The following is a 16,127-nucleotide window of genomic DNA, read 5'->3' on the forward strand; positions in this document are numbered from 1 at the left end:
ACTTGCCTTGAGGAAGGAAGTCTCTTATTGCTACTGAATTTAGGCTTGTGACAATAAATGTAAGTAATAACAATTACCAGAGGGTTAATCATTAACATTCCTTAGGTGTGTTCATCACTGCGGTTTTAGCTATACAATCAACAGAGTTTAGGGTATGATCCAGTTGACCAGCCAGATCACTTTTTATGTAGGAAAGTTCATTTGAAGCTTTTGCTTAAACTCCATACGATTAGCTCTGTGCTAAATTTGACAGTGTGGCATTTTAGAGCGAATGTATGCCCAAATTGCTAGTCGGACTCTTACTAAACATTAGATGGCGGTGTGGGGAAGGTATTGTGTGACACGAAGTTCTCAAGACTATCTGAAGAGAAGCGGAAGCAAAAGATCTGGTTGTCACCAATCATTTATCTTAAGGATTTATTTTTTTAAACTGTGCTTCCCACATAATTTGGTTTGCAAGCAGAATGTAGATTTGGATTAAATAATATTTATCATTTTTATTTAGTCAAAATAGATAAAAATCTTATCTAAGCGAAACAGTGACCTACATCTGCTGGTTTGAATCACTTAAGATTTTTCAACAATGTTCCAGGAAGATTTCAGGCACAAAATGTAATGGGTCACAATCATTAATATTTAACCTATGAAAATTAATTTTCTTCTGTATACTGGAGATGTTACAGATTTAAAAATACCTTTGTGCAGGAATAAGACCTTTGTAAACAGAGGCACCTCACTGCTGACTAATCCTGAAAGGCCTGGCCTTAGTTTAAGGAGCTTCATGGTGTTCCTCAGCTGATCATGAAGTTGCTCCGGAGGGCAAACTCATTAAAATACATCATCTTAAACCTCAGGAATAGAATGGTCTCTAATTGAGGAAAGACACAAAAGATCTTCTTGTGACATACGTGACATCTAAGCATGTCAGTAAGGCACTGTGAACTGTTCTTGCTTTACTCACCAATATTTATCAAATAATACCATTACATTTGCATCATACATTTGCTATAGCTGAAATAAACATAACTGAAAACCAAATACGCTTTCCTGTCATGTATTTCACCTATGTACTTTTCTCAGCTCTTAGACACCAGCAGGAGACCATTCCCCCACAGCAGCGTTCCTTTTCTTTAACTATGTATAGCAGCACCTTTGTCATTATAATGTACTTCAGCAAGCTCTTAGGGTGAAAGGAGGAGAAAAAAAGGTATTCGAAAAATTCAGAACATAAGACTGCAAGTAAGAAGATAGGTAGCTACCTAATAATTCCATGGCCACAACTGATGATCACAAGTTTTAAATACTTTAAAATAATTTAAAATGTTTACTTTTAGAATATGAGTTTTAAATCTAGACCAAGGTTTAAATTACTCATTTTTTATGAAGAAAATAGCTCTTTTTAAGCTCTGCTTATCTACTTAGAGAAGTAGACTTTGCAATTAACCCACCTCCATCATCATGTCGTTGCCTGTTTTTGTTTCAAACCTTAGGAAAATTGTGGAATATGTATAAATTGCAAGCTTTGACTAAGGATTTGCTACAATAGATTTAGAGCTGTTAGAAAGTTTCTAAATAATTAGGGGTTATGAAATGTTTGCTATATGTCTAAAAAATTCAGTGGGATTGGTACAGCGAGGCGAGGCAACACAACGGCCTCCCAGTGAACATTACCCAAACACGTACTTAAGGGACAGTGGCACTGGGCCCTAGGAGCAGTCATGCTGGGACGCTACAGATCAAAAAGCCCAGAAATGGGTAAGTGTCCCCAATTCCTAGCGGAAGGCGAGACTTAACAGGGCAGGGCCTGGAGCCGTGGCAGGCAAACAGGTAATTCTTCCACAGAGGTCTCTCTGGCTCTGTTGAGGTCCTCCTGTGAGATGTGGTAAGCCAGGCATTTCAGTAACATTTTATTATTCCATTGCATATATGCTAAGAAAGATGTCATTCTTACAAAATTGTCTTTGAAATTTCCTGATCGCTGCTCATGTGCATTTGAGATTTAACCAACCCTGCCGACGAGCACAGTTTATGGCCAGAGCTGGTCTGAGCAGAAGAGCTGGCTGCCAGCAGGCTGGGCTGCCAGCTGAAGAGCAGGGTGTGCTCCAAGGGAGGAGCCCAACATACCCTCGGGACACAAGGATCTGCGCGGTGGTGGAAAGCACGAGTTAGAATTATGTCCTGCAAGACAACGTTTCTAAACCAGAGCACCAGCAAATATTTAATTTCCTTTTGTTTGCAGGTGAGCTACTGAAGACACTAATACACAAAAGACACTATACCTATTCTTATTCATCTTGACTTACTCAGACACAACGGGACAACGTAACTCACAAACTGCTGCCCATCCATGCTTGGGGGTGTCACAAAAATAGTTACAGAAAACATCCTCAACATAGGGTTTTTTTAAAAAAAAAATTCTTTTTCTTTCTTGTTTCTTTGTACCTCACTAGGGTACATTTGCATCAAAGAAAGATTCAGAGGTAGTTGAAAATTAGAAACAAATTTTTCTTTGCAATGTGTGATCTGAAAAAATAAACTCAGATGAAAACTTGGAAGTTTTTCATGTAGTCACCTGACTTGGGCAGATCTTATGAAAACACCAGATATCATGAGACGCCTGTAACAAGTAATGGTTCCCTGGGTATGGGGCTTAAGTCAAAGCGTTTTTTATAAACACACAAATGTGTTTTTCTGTTATCACATTATCAGTGTAACCATTCAACTACCATGACTCAGACCTCCAGTAGTCATGAGATTTGCTTACAGCGATTTTAAAAATGAAGGAAAAAAAAAAAAAAGACACGCACAATCCCCATCTTTAGCATTCCACTGATACTGAAAAAGTGGATTTTGATTGGGAAAGCTCTGAACGCAGAGAAAGCGGTACATAGGGGCACATTACACACCCTCCTTCCTCTTTGGCCAGTTATCTTTGACACTATCAGTCTAAATGCGCTCTTAACAAGTTCTCAGAGAATTCGTACATTCTTTCAAAAAGCGGAGAAACACCAGTGAAAATCTCCTACTGGAAGCTGCATTCGGACTTCCCAGCCGTGGGCAAGCCGTCTGCCCGCCCCCGGGGTCCGGCCTCCATGCTGTTTGGGCCTAGGCCGGAGGCGAAACGGAGAACACGGCAGCTGCCAGGCAGGGTTTCCACGGGGTTGGCGTGCCGTGGAAATGAAAACGGGGGGAGTTCCTGAGGCACGGGACACCCCCCCCCCCCGTTTTCGTTCACGCCATCATCCATGACGGTTCCCAGCCTTGCGCCGCTCCCCCCCTCGCTTCCTTTAGCGAACAACGTTCTTTGCTCTTAGATGATGTAAAAAATATACATCTACGTGTGTAGCGTCACTGGGGACGCTCAAAGCCGGGTTCCCGCCGGCTGGCGGCACGGCCGCAGCCCCCCTCACAGCCCCGCGGACGGCCCCACGGCCAGGCCGCCGCTGAGGGCGGACTCCTCCGCTGAGCCGGGCCCCGCCGTCCCCCAGGAACGGACGCGACTACCGCTCTCACAGCCCGCCTGGGGGGAGGCGTTACCGCCCGCTTGAACCGGAACCGGTTAGCGGGGGCCGCCCGGGGCGGCTCCTGCGGCTGCCGCTGCCGCGGAGGCTGCGGCGCTGCCGCGTGGGTGCGTGCGTGGAGCGGGCCCGGCGGCTGCGCGGGGGCGGGGGAGGAGCGCGGCGGCCCCGCCGCCGGCGATGGGGCTGTGCTTCGGCGGGCCCTGCGCTGCCTGGCCGCGGAGGAGGGCTTAGCCGCCGCAGCCCACGCCGGCCGGCCGCGCTGCGGGGCTGCCTCCGCGGATGAACCGCCGGGGGGATCCGCCGGCGAGTGCAGCCGCAGGGCGCCGCAGCCGCCGCCGCCTCTTCCCCCGCCGCTCCCCCTGGTCTCCGCTGCTGCCCATGGCTTCCCGCCGCCCCTGCTGACCGGCCGCCCCTCGTCTCCTCCCGAGCCGGGCTGGGCCGGGCCGGGGCCGGGCAGAGAAGATGGGGAACACCACCTCCTGCTGCGTCTCCTCCAGCCCCAAGCTGCGCAGGAATGCCCACTCCCGGCTGGAGTCCTACCGCCCCGAGGCTGAGCTGAGCCGGGAGGACACGGGCTGCAACCTGCAGCACATCAGCGACCGGGAGAACATCGACGGTGAGGGCGGGCGGCCTGGGGACACCCCGTTTCCCTTCCCTTCCCCTTCCCTCCCTCCCTTTCCCCGCGGCGGGGCCACCGCTCTGCCCAGGGCGGCTCCCCCCCGCGGGTGGGGCCGGTCCCGCCGCTCTGCCCGGGCGGCTGAGCCCGCTGCCGTGACACCGTTCCCCTCCGTGCCGCGGCAGCTCGGTTTTGGTCCCCATGTCAGCCCCGTGGGGCCCAAAACCGAGCTGTCGCGGTACATCTGCCCGGGCTTTAGCCTCCAGAGCTGCCCCTTTCCCCGGGAAGAGGTGGTGCGGGACCCTTCCAGCGGGGGCTGGGTAGCATCCCCCCTCCCCGGCATCCTCCGGCAAGGGTCAGGTTTTGGTCCCGGGTGTGCGCTGCCGAGACCCCTCTCTGCAGGGTGGCGTGAGATGGCATTATTGACACTCGTCCGCGCCGCGGAGGCCCCGTGACTCCAACGCGGATCTCGGGGTTCGGTTGCGGCCCGGGGAAGCGTCCTTCGCAGGGTGGGCAGTGCGGCCCGTGCCGTGCCGAGCTAACGTCACCTGCCAGGCCTCTGCAGGGCTGGGAGGTTAAGGGACGAACCCAGCCAGCGATAACAGTGGGAGAAATGTTTCCCGCGACAACCTTCTCTTCGGTGACTTTTTCTTCCCCCGTTACTGTCATGATGAGGCACCGCTCTGCGAAATCACAAATACCTCCTCTCCGTCTCCCTCTGCAGTGACACTCAAAAAAGCCATATGCCCGTTGGTTTAGTAATGACCGAACGTGCTGCTGTTTTGGCTAAGCAGAATAAAGCTCAATTTTAAAGATGTGCTTTAATGTATACATGTGATTTAGTTTTTGATTAGCTGAAGTATTTAGTCCTAAAACTTTACTTGGTAAAAGGTCAGCCATCTCCTGGATTAGTTTACATGAACTGCCTTTGGTAGAAAGCCAGAAAGAGGGACTTTGGTGCACTTCAGTTTGCCTTCCATATTTTTTTCATAGCTTATTTGGTTGTGATTTTATTACAGACTTTTATGCCAGGTCAGTTCTTGACACTGGCGAAGTTATGAAGCCCATAGAGGCAGATAGGTTCCCTTTCTGGCTAAGATTATTTCTTTTAATGAGATACATTCTGGAAATATGAATGTTTTTCAGATGTCTTTGCTACATGCAGCTGAAAAATTGGAGTGTAACAGGATCAGTAGGTGGAAAAAATACATAATGGTCTGGTCTGAGAAATCCAGGGAGATGAAAGAACCAATTGTTGATCTATGAATGATTAATTCTTCCAACATCAGTGTTGTCCAGCATAGCAGCATGCAGCTCTCTCTGATGGTACGGATTTCTCCGTCTGTACCAACACAGTCTGCAGTAAAGTTCTTGGGCAGAGATGTGTGGGTTTTGTGCCTTGTTCTTGATGTGTTTTTTTTTTTTGATGGGAAGCAGGGCATAGGTGGAAATAGTAAGTGCATGTGTGCTTGGTAAAATGTGCATGTAATGCAGATAAGTTCCTGCATCTTAGCTGTTATTTGCAAAAAAAAAAAAAAAAAGTCTTTGTTGTTTGGTTGTTTCATTTGTTGGATCAAGGCACGTGTGTGTTCTCTTTTCTTCTTTAAACTGCGACATGTTTTAAGCCTAGAGTTGTAACCTGTTGTTAGAACACAGACAATACCTTTTGTATTATTTATTTTTGATTTTTTTTGTTTTTGATTTGCAACTATTGTCACTGCAATGTCTCATTTTCAAATGGGCAAGCTGTCTTTAATTATGAAAAAAGAGCAAACAAATTTAGATCTTCTTTTTTGTGCCTTACTCTAGTCTTGCCCCTTTTCATGGATAGAGTCTGAGAAATAAGTTTTCACTGGGGAGACTGATGGACAATAAATGTCTGTACACCAAGAAAACTGAAGATACTTTGGGTGAAACAGCTTTTTGAAGTGTGCTTTGTTGCAGGTCTGTTACCCTGGAGTCGTATCACTGAAGGTCTTTCGGTCAAAGATGATAGACTGATTACTAAATGTAGTAAGATGACACTATGTTTCTGAAATTTTATTTCCTATTAGACTAGCTGTTATGTTTTTGTTGTTAGACTGTTAGAAGTTGTGTGGCATACAGATGTTTACAGATGAGACACTGGGGTGGGAAAAAGCCCTTCACAATAGAGAACTCTAATGGTATTTTTATCATTTTACAATGATGTTCTTTACAATGAAAGAACAATAGTCGGGTTATCTGTGTCGTGAAAAGAAAATGCTGGATGTTGATTCCTTAGTGTTCCTGCAGGTCATAATGTATTTCCAAGAGTTTCTCAAATCAGTAATGTTGCCAAATGTACTTCCCCCCCCCCCCCCCCCCTAATAAATGATGACAAAGGCTGCTGCACTGAAAGGAAACTTTCTTGATGCTTCAGATTTATGTTTCTCACTGTGCAAATGAGAGCTGTTCCATCTGGCTCAGTACATGTGGCAGTGACAACCAGGCTCTCAAAGTGCAATTTCATGTCCCTAGCAAGAATTTGCCTTGTGAGGGGTACTTTCAGGGACTGTAACAAATCATGACGTGCAGTGTCTGAGTTAATGTTTCATGTGGAAGTTGCTTTCATGCTCATATTCGCGGAAATTAATGAAAATGAAACGTTTTATTTTTTGGAGTCTGTAAAGCTGCTTGAATAAAACAAGAACTTTTAGAACCTTTAAATCAGCTGCGGGCTGTTTAAGCTTTGAAAGGAGATGAGTGGTTTTCACTGCTGCAGGCCCTGTTTCTGGCAGTAAGAGAGGGAGAAAGAAAAAGAGGGAGGGATGTCAAACCTTTAAGAATTATTTGACTGGAAGTTTTAGTACTAGTTGGAAGTGTTTGACGTTTGCCAGTCTTATATACTTCATAAGGAAATACTCATCAGATCTGCCTTCAAAATCATGCCTGTGAATTGTCTCCTGTCATTCACATACAATACCCAGTGCAGGAGCGGTTTTCCAAAGAGCAGTTGGAGAAATTCTGCTTCCCTTGGAATGGGTTTTATAGCAAGACTTTACCTCTATGTCCCTGGTACCTTGTCAGAAAATCTCAATTGCTGTAATATTTCACAACTGTTTATGAAGTGGTATCTGAAAGATAAGGGAATTTTGAAAGAGATTTGATTAGGAGGAATTTATCAAATGACTTCTGGAGGATGATAATCGTGAATTTCTCTTTATTCCTTTTTTCACCGAAAATTTCTAAGAAGGTAACATGACTTCTATAAAGATCCACAGATGTGCAAAATTGCCTCTCTGAATATTGTGCAGTCACCAGAATGCTTTTCTTTTTCTTTCTTTGTACAGGCTCATGGTAATGAAGAACACCTAACAGATTTTTACTTCTGGGTTTTTTGGTTTTTTTTTTTGAGAAAGAGCAAGAGGATAATTGTAACATACAGAGGTTACTTTCTGGTTCTGATGATCTATTGCTAAGGGGGAGCTTCAACCTTTTTCATTGCTTCACATTAGAAAAAATACTTTAAGAAAGTTATGGCAGTGGATTCAAGACTTGCAGATTCCTAGCTCTCTTTTCCATCAAGACCTTTTTTTACAGAGTGTTAATGACACCAGTAAGTAAAAATGGTAGAAACCTTAATGCATCAGATTGTGTATCTCATTTGCATATAAACTTTGGCTGTGCAAGCCGTGTAGGGATCTTGGTGTGTGCATCGTTTAAATCCTGGCTAGCTGGACTGACCGCAGTCTAGACTCCGCTTATTCTTTACATCAGCAGGTCACACAGTCAGACCACTGTTGGTTTAACTCGTGAAAAAGCAGCGTGTGCTGATGTGCTCAAATGTGATTTCTCTGAAGCACGATTTCTGTAGCAAGCTTGTCAAGTATGGAGCTGTAGGAGGGGGCAAAGGGGATGTCTTTCCACAAACATGGCACGAAGCAAAGCTGATACCCTGTAATGAAATGGGCCAAAAGGCTGTTCTCGAAAGAGAGACTAGATGGAGAGTTCCAAGGCTGTTTGAAGGAAAGACAGTTCTTAACGATTCGCCCCTCCCCTGTCTCGTCCTTCCCTCTCTCTTCCCTCCCCGCCTCAAATCAGATATTTATTTTTTTTTCCCTCTTTGTAAACTCCTGCTAATGTCACTAGGTCTTTTTTCATTGCTAGCTCCTGTGCAACTGTGCATCACTGATAAACCTCTCCGGCTCTTTTCATGATGGGCCAGTCATCTTAATTTTTTGCTGCATAATGCACAGGCTCCTAAGAATGGACTACTTTTTAAAAAGCCATTTATTTGTTCATTTACATATTATTTTTTTTTCTTCTGCTTTCTTCAAACTGGCATATGGGAGTCTCTGAAATGAGATTAGTGAGTATTTGTATGTCTCTGTCTACTGGGTTTTATAAGAATGATGAGATTTTAGCAAAATACGGGAAAGTTTTAAGATGTCTTCCTCATATACCTAGTGAAATTTCCCTGAAAGGGAATACTGGTGTTTTCAAGAGCTAGGGCATGATGGGTTGCACGTTGTGAAGGAACTGACCTACATTCACAAAAGTCAAGAAATGAGCACTTGAGAAGCAAATTAAAGATCTTATATGTTGCACACAGACATTCCTGCTAACACCTGGATTTAAAAAGGATAAGCCTTCTTTTTAAAAAAAAAAAAAAAAAAAAGTTCTGTTTGGTTTACAGAAAAGTCTCTTTCAAAAATTTTCTTGTTCCCTTAGCCAGAATTCCTGTACAGAGGTGATCTATATCCTTTTCAGTACTGTTGTTTGCATTACCTACCTAAGCATTTGTCAGAGGTCATATATCAAGGTACCACTGTGATCTTGTGCATGAAAAAATTAAAAATAGAGCCTGCTGTGGCCTACATCACTGAATTTAGTCCTGTACTGCACGCTGCTAGTGCTGCATTCTTCCCAGCTTGCTTTTTATCTTCCACTGTCAGCTTCATCTGCTTATTCTGTGCTGTGCCCTGCTTCTCACAGAGGCACCATCATGTTGTACAAAGCCTTCCTAAAACCTCACTTTCACATTGTTTGCATCAAATCAATAAATTTACACCCTTTATGAAGTCACTATTTTCATATTTAGCTGTAGCATTTTCAGATGCACACACGCCGAGACTAATCATATTTGAACTAACTTCTTGTGAATTTTATTACTGCACTGCCACCTGACTAAGATTTTCTTTGAGTTACACAAGATCATCAGTCTTGGCTGGGTAAATTAGTACTTGAAGCAGAATGGCAAGACAAAATTACAGGTCTCTGGAAATGGAAGGACTACTGTATTTTGAAGTCGTGTTTTTCCCTTATATCTTACATGTAGTAAGAACAATGTATTTAAAAGGAATGAAAACCTCTCCACTGTGAAGTCATAGCTATTTTACCTAATTTTCTGTGCTTATGGAAGGCTTTTCAGACTTTCAGGGTATGTTTTCTGCATCTTCAGGCCTCGCTCAAGGTCAGCCGGTACAAAAAGCAGTCCTGAAGCTTGGCCCCCACGTGGTGGGCCACCAGTCTCTGAAACATGCGAGATGCTGTTTGCTGTGCGCGTGTAGCAGCTTCTCGACGCTGTGAATGCCTTTTTCTAGCTGGTCCCTGTAACGTATCGTGAGGTTGGAAGGGGAGTGAGTGAGCAGTGCCCAGCGCTGCCTCGTAGCTGTCCCTGTCCCAGCCAGCTGCGGATCAGGCGTGATCTACCTATCTTCCTGAATATCTGTGCGAGAATATGAAATACGCTTTACCAACTGAAAACGTAAACAATGTATAGCCTTTCTCTGAGCTTTCTGTGTAGAAATGAATCAGCATTACTTTTGCTCCGTTACTTTTCCTTTGAACTTGTATAACTAGAGCTTTTAAAATCCCTTAGTTTTCTATGTGCATTCTGACATATGGAGTGATCTTTTTTACTTTATCCTGCAGAGTATTTAATATATGTGCCATACATCTCTGAGATGTATGTGAAGAGCTAGTCAATGTTAATAAACTTTTTAAATTTAGGGATTTGTAATTTAGATAGAATACTCCCAGCAGTGTGCTGAGGTGGTGCCTTCACTGAAGTAGCTACTGCTTCCTCCGTATCTTCTGTAACAGCTCTGTCTCCTTACAACCCAACTTTAGAAGCAAATATTCCAGAATTGCTGAAGTGGACTGTTGGGATTTTCGTGTTTCCCAAGCTAAAACTTTTCACAGAAGTTGACCAAAATTCAGAGATGGTTTTATTGAGCTCAACTTAAACTACTTCTGTTGCAGATAGTGTAGACCCTGTATGTCATTGTAACCCATCGCCCCAGCCAGTTCAGTTTGAGCATCAGCAGCTCTTGAGCTTCTTCTGGGAGGACTAGCTTAAATTTAGAGCCCTCTTTAGCCTTAAATGGGTGGAGAAAGAACTTAAAAGCAGCAGCATTGTCCTGAAGAACAGTCCTTAGCCAGTATAGAAGCTGGTCAAGGAGCTGTGAGTGGCAATAATGGGAAATTACTAGTGAAAGCAGGTTGGAGAAGTTGCACAAAATCCATTCCCCCCCGCCATGTTTTTATTTGTTTCCTTTCCCATCACAATGCTTGTAACATTTTGGGCCTGCAAACTGTAAAGGATTTATTAGCCCAACTATCAGCAAAGACGAGTTTCTTGAATTGGCAAGAATGTTCATTTTACATTAACTGGTTTTATTCACTTCTCTATTTCTTTGCAAAATAATTCTCTTTCTGTTAAGTCAGGCTAGTGTTGTAGCCATTTTAGTGAACTGCCTTTGCTATGCCATCGTAGATGCAGTTTGCTCTGCAACAGTTGTGCTCTTGCTCTATAGCTTGTGATGGTTTGAACAAAACGTATTGATAAACACAATATTTTTGTCACTGTGAGTGACAATTTATTACTGTGTTAGTGTAAAAATGTTGCAGAAAACTGTAATATTTGAAGGCTAAGGCAAGTTTATGGAGTAGAGCTAATCCTAAGATTGAAAGTGAATTGTTATCCACCCCATGTAACGTTTCCCACACTCTTCTCCACTGTGGTTCTTGGAGGGGAAGAGTGTCTGCACTGTGATCTCCTTCTGTCTCTGCAAGAAGAAGAGTCAGCCTTCAACTAGTCATTCATAATAGTCTTTAAAAAAACCCCACCCAACTTTAGTTAAGAAAAAAATTTGTATCTCGGGCTTTTTGCTTGCTTGTTTCTTTGTCTGCAGAATGATTCTTACATACCTGTGGCTGAGATCCAGAAGATAGCAGATGGGAAGTGAAAAGATTTACTTTCAACAATAGTGAAACTAATATGAGACTGTGTTGAAATTTTAAAGGCTTCTTTTCTTTGATGCATTGATATTTCATTAAGAGTGGGAATTGATGAGTTATTCCTGAATCCAAAGGTTGGATTGTAAGGAAACAAAACCGTTGCAGAAGCTACAGAGGATGTGGTAACTGCTCCAGGTTTTTATAAAGCCGGGCTACCCAAAATGTCATGATAGATGCATTGTTACTAAGTGACGATGTGGGACTGGTGGTGCAGGGATCCTTCTCTAGCCTTGGAGCAAAACTAGTGGATTATTGGCATGATTACAGTTGTTTCTGGCATGCTGTTTATCCCTGCACATTAGTATTCTGGGAAATGGTATCTTTTAGTTACTGTGTTTGTTATTTGTTATGACATCTTACTGAACACTTCCAACTGATAAAGAAACTTATTACTGTCTTTGTTCTTGGAAAGAATGCATTGATTTCGGGTATTCAAAGTAATACTGCACAAGAAAGAAGCTCTACTTGATCAGCAAAGATGTTTTGCAATACTATCCTACACTTTCTTGCTTCTATGCGAACTCTCTCAGGAGAGGGTAATTTAGGAATTGTGAGCATAGGTGACGTTGTGTCTGCAAAATGACTGGCAGTAGTTATGCTTCTGTGCTTGTAGTTCATTGTTGGGTTTTTTAGTATTTCTCAGTAGTTCCATTTTACACCTAAATATGCTGTGGTTTCTTTATCCTCTTTTCAGACCAGAAAAACTCTTCAGACTTTCAGATCTCATCTGTTTTTCTAGCCTGAAAAAAAGTTGTCTGTATGTTACACCATCATATGTATGGTTTACATGCAGTGAGCTGTAGTCTCTATGAATTATGTGTGTGTGTGTGTGTCCCCACTTCCTCCTCCTCCTCCTCAAAGAATGCTGTTAAAATAACCAGTGTGAAATACAGGTTAGAAAAAGAAAAAGTTATGATTGAGAACATGCAGACAATCCTAACAGAAATTTTTATTTCTAGACAGTTGGTTGGCTTGCTTATTATGGGATTGCAGTCTCTTGTGAGTCTGGGAGATAGGATAGATAGTATCACAGCTGTTATGAATGAGGAGCTTTATAATCTGTTCTGATACCTGTTGGGTTTTCTTTTTGTTTTGGAGGACTTCAAAGTACTCGTTTCAATTTTATTAATTAAGTCTACAAAACTACGTAACTGAAATCAACAGAGATAAGATTCATAATGCTAAGTCCAGTTATTGCAGGATGTTTTGCCTAACCATTCAGTGCATTATTCTGTTGTGTTTATACTTAGGAAAAACCCCTACAGTTTCAATTCTTATTAGAAAGAATTTTATTTCTAGTTGCTAGTACAATTTCAACTACAGCTATAGGCAGGATCTTGAATTCGTTGAATCCCCAAACTCAGCAAAGTCTGTTGAGGATCATCTTACTTTAATTTGAAATTTTCTGTCCTATTCACTGTCTCTGTTAAAATAAGCTATGTAATTAACCTCTTAACATAGTCCATATATATTGTTTGAAATTGTAGTGTTTTGACTATAAAATAGTAATCAATGGTAGATTTATTTGCATCTTGATTTGAACAGTCCCTGAAAAGGGATTCTGAAACGAAGATACGGGAGCTTTCTTCTGATTAGTATTTTGATATTTCTTGCTATGTGGTCATATGTGGTAGATTTGAAGTTCAAATGTTAAAATAAGCCTCAAGAGGAAATCCAGCTTCATGAGTGAATGACAAGATCTTTTGCATATGCCTCTACTCTGAGCTACGTGTCAGTCCCACCTGAGGCTCCTTCTGAACGCGTAGGTCTCAGTGGCATGTCCTTCTTGAAGCTTTTTGTTGTGACTATTCCTACCTGGCAGAAATCCATGCGCATTTTAGTCAGTCAGTGGAGGTGGAAAGGGTGTGAAGAGTTTGGAAATGCAATTGTATTTTAAGCTTTCAAATCACACTTCCTGCAGCTAAATGTCCTCTTTCCTTTTAGGATAATTCGTTTGTGATGATAAGTGTCTCGTATGCTGCATTGACAATATACAGTTATCCTCACTGTGCCAGACACAGAAGGAAATTGGAATTGTAATTTTACAGAGGGGTATGTGTACTTTTTCGAGGGTTTACGTAGGATTCCTGTTACTGAGGTGGTTCTAGAGATCTAGTCTGTGATAAAAATAATATGCAGTAGGAGAGATCTAACTGGTTGTTTTGTGGAGAAAAACAAGCCAATACCGCAGTTGAAAGCTAAAGCAAACAAACAAAATAATTTAAAATTCCATATATAAGCAGTGATGCAAATTCTACATCTAGGAACTTGTTTCCCCTTGGTAAAATGGATATTTAAGTGAAAGGGACGTTGCCAAGTTAATTTTAACTGGAAATTAATGCTTTGTGAAAGTAAGCTCTTGACCCTAAGTCTCATTTCTTTTAAAAAATATTAAAGAGTTATTTTTGTAACAAGTATTTGAATCACAGTTTATGCAATCCAAACACTGAAGCTTTATGTTACTACATGAGAACCTGAACTTAAATTGAACAACTGCTCTCGTATTTTCACATATCTGGTTGTATGGTTTGGCTTTTTTTTCCTTTCTTTTTCTTCTTACTGCATGCTTTAATTTTTGAATATAAATTAAGCATGGGTGTGGGTAGAAAATGAGAAGAGCACATCAGTAGTTCTTTTGTCTCTGATTTTGTGTGGATTATCTCAAAATGGGCTCACATGAATATCAGTGTATTTGTTACTCTAGTGGAAAAAAAGATGTATTAATACTGGCTTACACACAGTGGTTATTCAAGTGAAGTGTGGTACTTTCCGAGATTGTGACTTCTGCCAAGCATCGTATGCCAAAGAGAAGACAGTTGCTCGCTGTGGTAAGCCAGTGCAGGATGGAACTGGCCGGTGCAGCGAGGTCCTGGGCATGGCGCTGATGTCTCCATTTCCTCCTGTTCTTGGAGGCTGAGGTTGGCTGAGGGCCTCTTCTCTGGCTGGGTTGCTGGATCGCTGTGTGATACAAACCCAGCGTGACATTGGTCCCTGGGTATTTGTGAGCTTCAGAAAGCTCCAGGAGTGAAGGCTCGACCTCCTGGCTTTGTTGGAAATACAGACTAGGGTTAGGTAGCAGACTCTCCCCTTGAATTTTTGTGTGTGTTCTTGGATGAAATCTTTGTACCTAAGTTTTTTTGTATTTAACAGGTGGTTTAGAAAATAGCATTTTTAAAGTGAAATGTTATTTCCTTTTTTTCCACGTTGCTAGTATGTTAAAACTACCTTTGAGTTGAAAGATAAATATGTTTCCTTTTGCTCATTGCCCTCCTCCACCCCTGTAGTTTTAGCAGGATTGTCTGATTTTTCTCTCCTTCCCTCCTCCCCCTATTTTGTACATCTCTGTCAGTCTGCCTGCCTTCCTCCTGCCTGTGCTTCTCAGCCCAACCTTTTTCTACCCACAACGTACAGAAGTTCCTGTCTCTGATCTCATCTCCTCTTACTTGACCCCTTCTGTTTTGCTGTGCTTTTTGAGCGATGAGAAGTACACAATACATACATACAGTGTCTTCTACAGCAGGGGCTGTGTGATGACTCCAGGATGGCATCATAACTTTCAATGTTGATTTCAAACCCCTGTTTTAGATTACATCATGTTTGCATTTCAACATTTGCTGCATATTCCTAGTTTCCTACCTCTCCTACATGTTTTACAGTCAAGCAAATAAAATAATCCTTGTTTTCTCAGATCTGTGTGATGATTATCCACATATTGGTAAGATTTCTGCATTCCCCCCTGTATCTTTGGGCCCTTAAGTAGCATTGAATGTGGTTTTTGATCTCTATAATTTCCTTCATGACTTTTGGAAATGTGTGCTTTATAATGAATTTATTTCCTGGATTACAGTTTGGGATTACAAATAAACCACGGTGCAAGAGTTGTAATTCTTAAAATAGGTTCTGAGACTGTGTAGGATTTTTCTTTTTAAAGAGTAGTGGAATGCATATACACTGCTTTCTTCTAAATAAAAGGGCATAAAGAGATTTAGTTAGAAGCAGTATTAAGATTTGCAATTCATGGAAGAAATTTCTTGGTAATTACCATCTCTGTAGTTGATACTTTGCCTGTGTTTTAATGTGTCCAGCTGTATGTAAATCTTCTCTAACTACATATTTTTGCATTTCTTTCCTCATGTAAATGAGGAATCTCCTTGGTTTCTATTTGGGGACTCAAATCTGATTGATTTGGCATCACCTAATTGAAAGGCAGGATCTGTTGCTGAAAAAGGTTTTTCCCTCTGTTGAGGGAGTGGGAATGTGTGACTTCTGAGCTCAGAGGCGGTCGGTGGGACCGGCAGCCAGCCCGTTCTGGCCAGGGTTACGCGGCAAACCGGCTGGCACCCTGGGCGTTAGCAGGGCGAGCAGGGCTGTTGTGCTGTCACTGTTGGGTTGTTGGGGTCCAGCTGGACATGCAGCCCAGCCCTGTCCTGCCGGGACACGGTGGGACCAAGAGGGAGTTTTCATCCCCCACTTGTGACCCACGTGTAGTATTCGTCCTTCCTTTGGTTTTGTTGGTCTGTGGCTCCTGTCCGTGTGAAGGTTTCAGTTTGTGGCTCTGTAGGTCAGAAAGGCTCTCAAGCCCTATTGTCTACTTCTGCTCTTAAAAAGTGTTTTGCAGAAAGTTGCTGAACTGGTCATGCATGCTTCCTGAGCTAACTTGCTGGCCATGCCATCATCTCTACAAGCAGCTCCCTCGGTCTCATCATGCTATGCTCATCAAACCTGTA

The 16,127-nt window shown here is 42.7% G+C and overlaps 1 protein-coding gene across 2 annotated transcripts in view; it reads left to right on the forward strand.

Annotated features, from left to right (window-relative positions):
• Nucleotides 1-3,423: 3,423 nt before the first annotated feature.
• CCNY (cyclin Y) overlaps nt 3,424-16,127 on the forward strand; it is a 128,324-nt gene continuing 115,620 nt past the window's right edge. The window contains exon 1 of one of the 2 annotated variants that reach the window (XM_075746567.1): nt 3,424-4,137. In XM_075746567.1, coding sequence (XP_075602682.1) covers nt 3,984-4,137 — 154 coding nt within the window. In that variant the 5' untranslated portion in view covers nt 3,424-3,983. The remainder of the gene's footprint in view (nt 4,138-16,127) is intronic. The other variant, XM_075746568.1, reaches the window with a different exon arrangement.

Source organism: Balearica regulorum, chromosome 2, assembly GCF_011004875.1.
Source record: "Balearica regulorum gibbericeps isolate bBalReg1 chromosome 2, bBalReg1.pri, whole genome shotgun sequence".
Classification (NCBI taxonomy): domain Eukaryota; kingdom Metazoa; phylum Chordata; class Aves; order Gruiformes; family Gruidae; genus Balearica; species Balearica regulorum.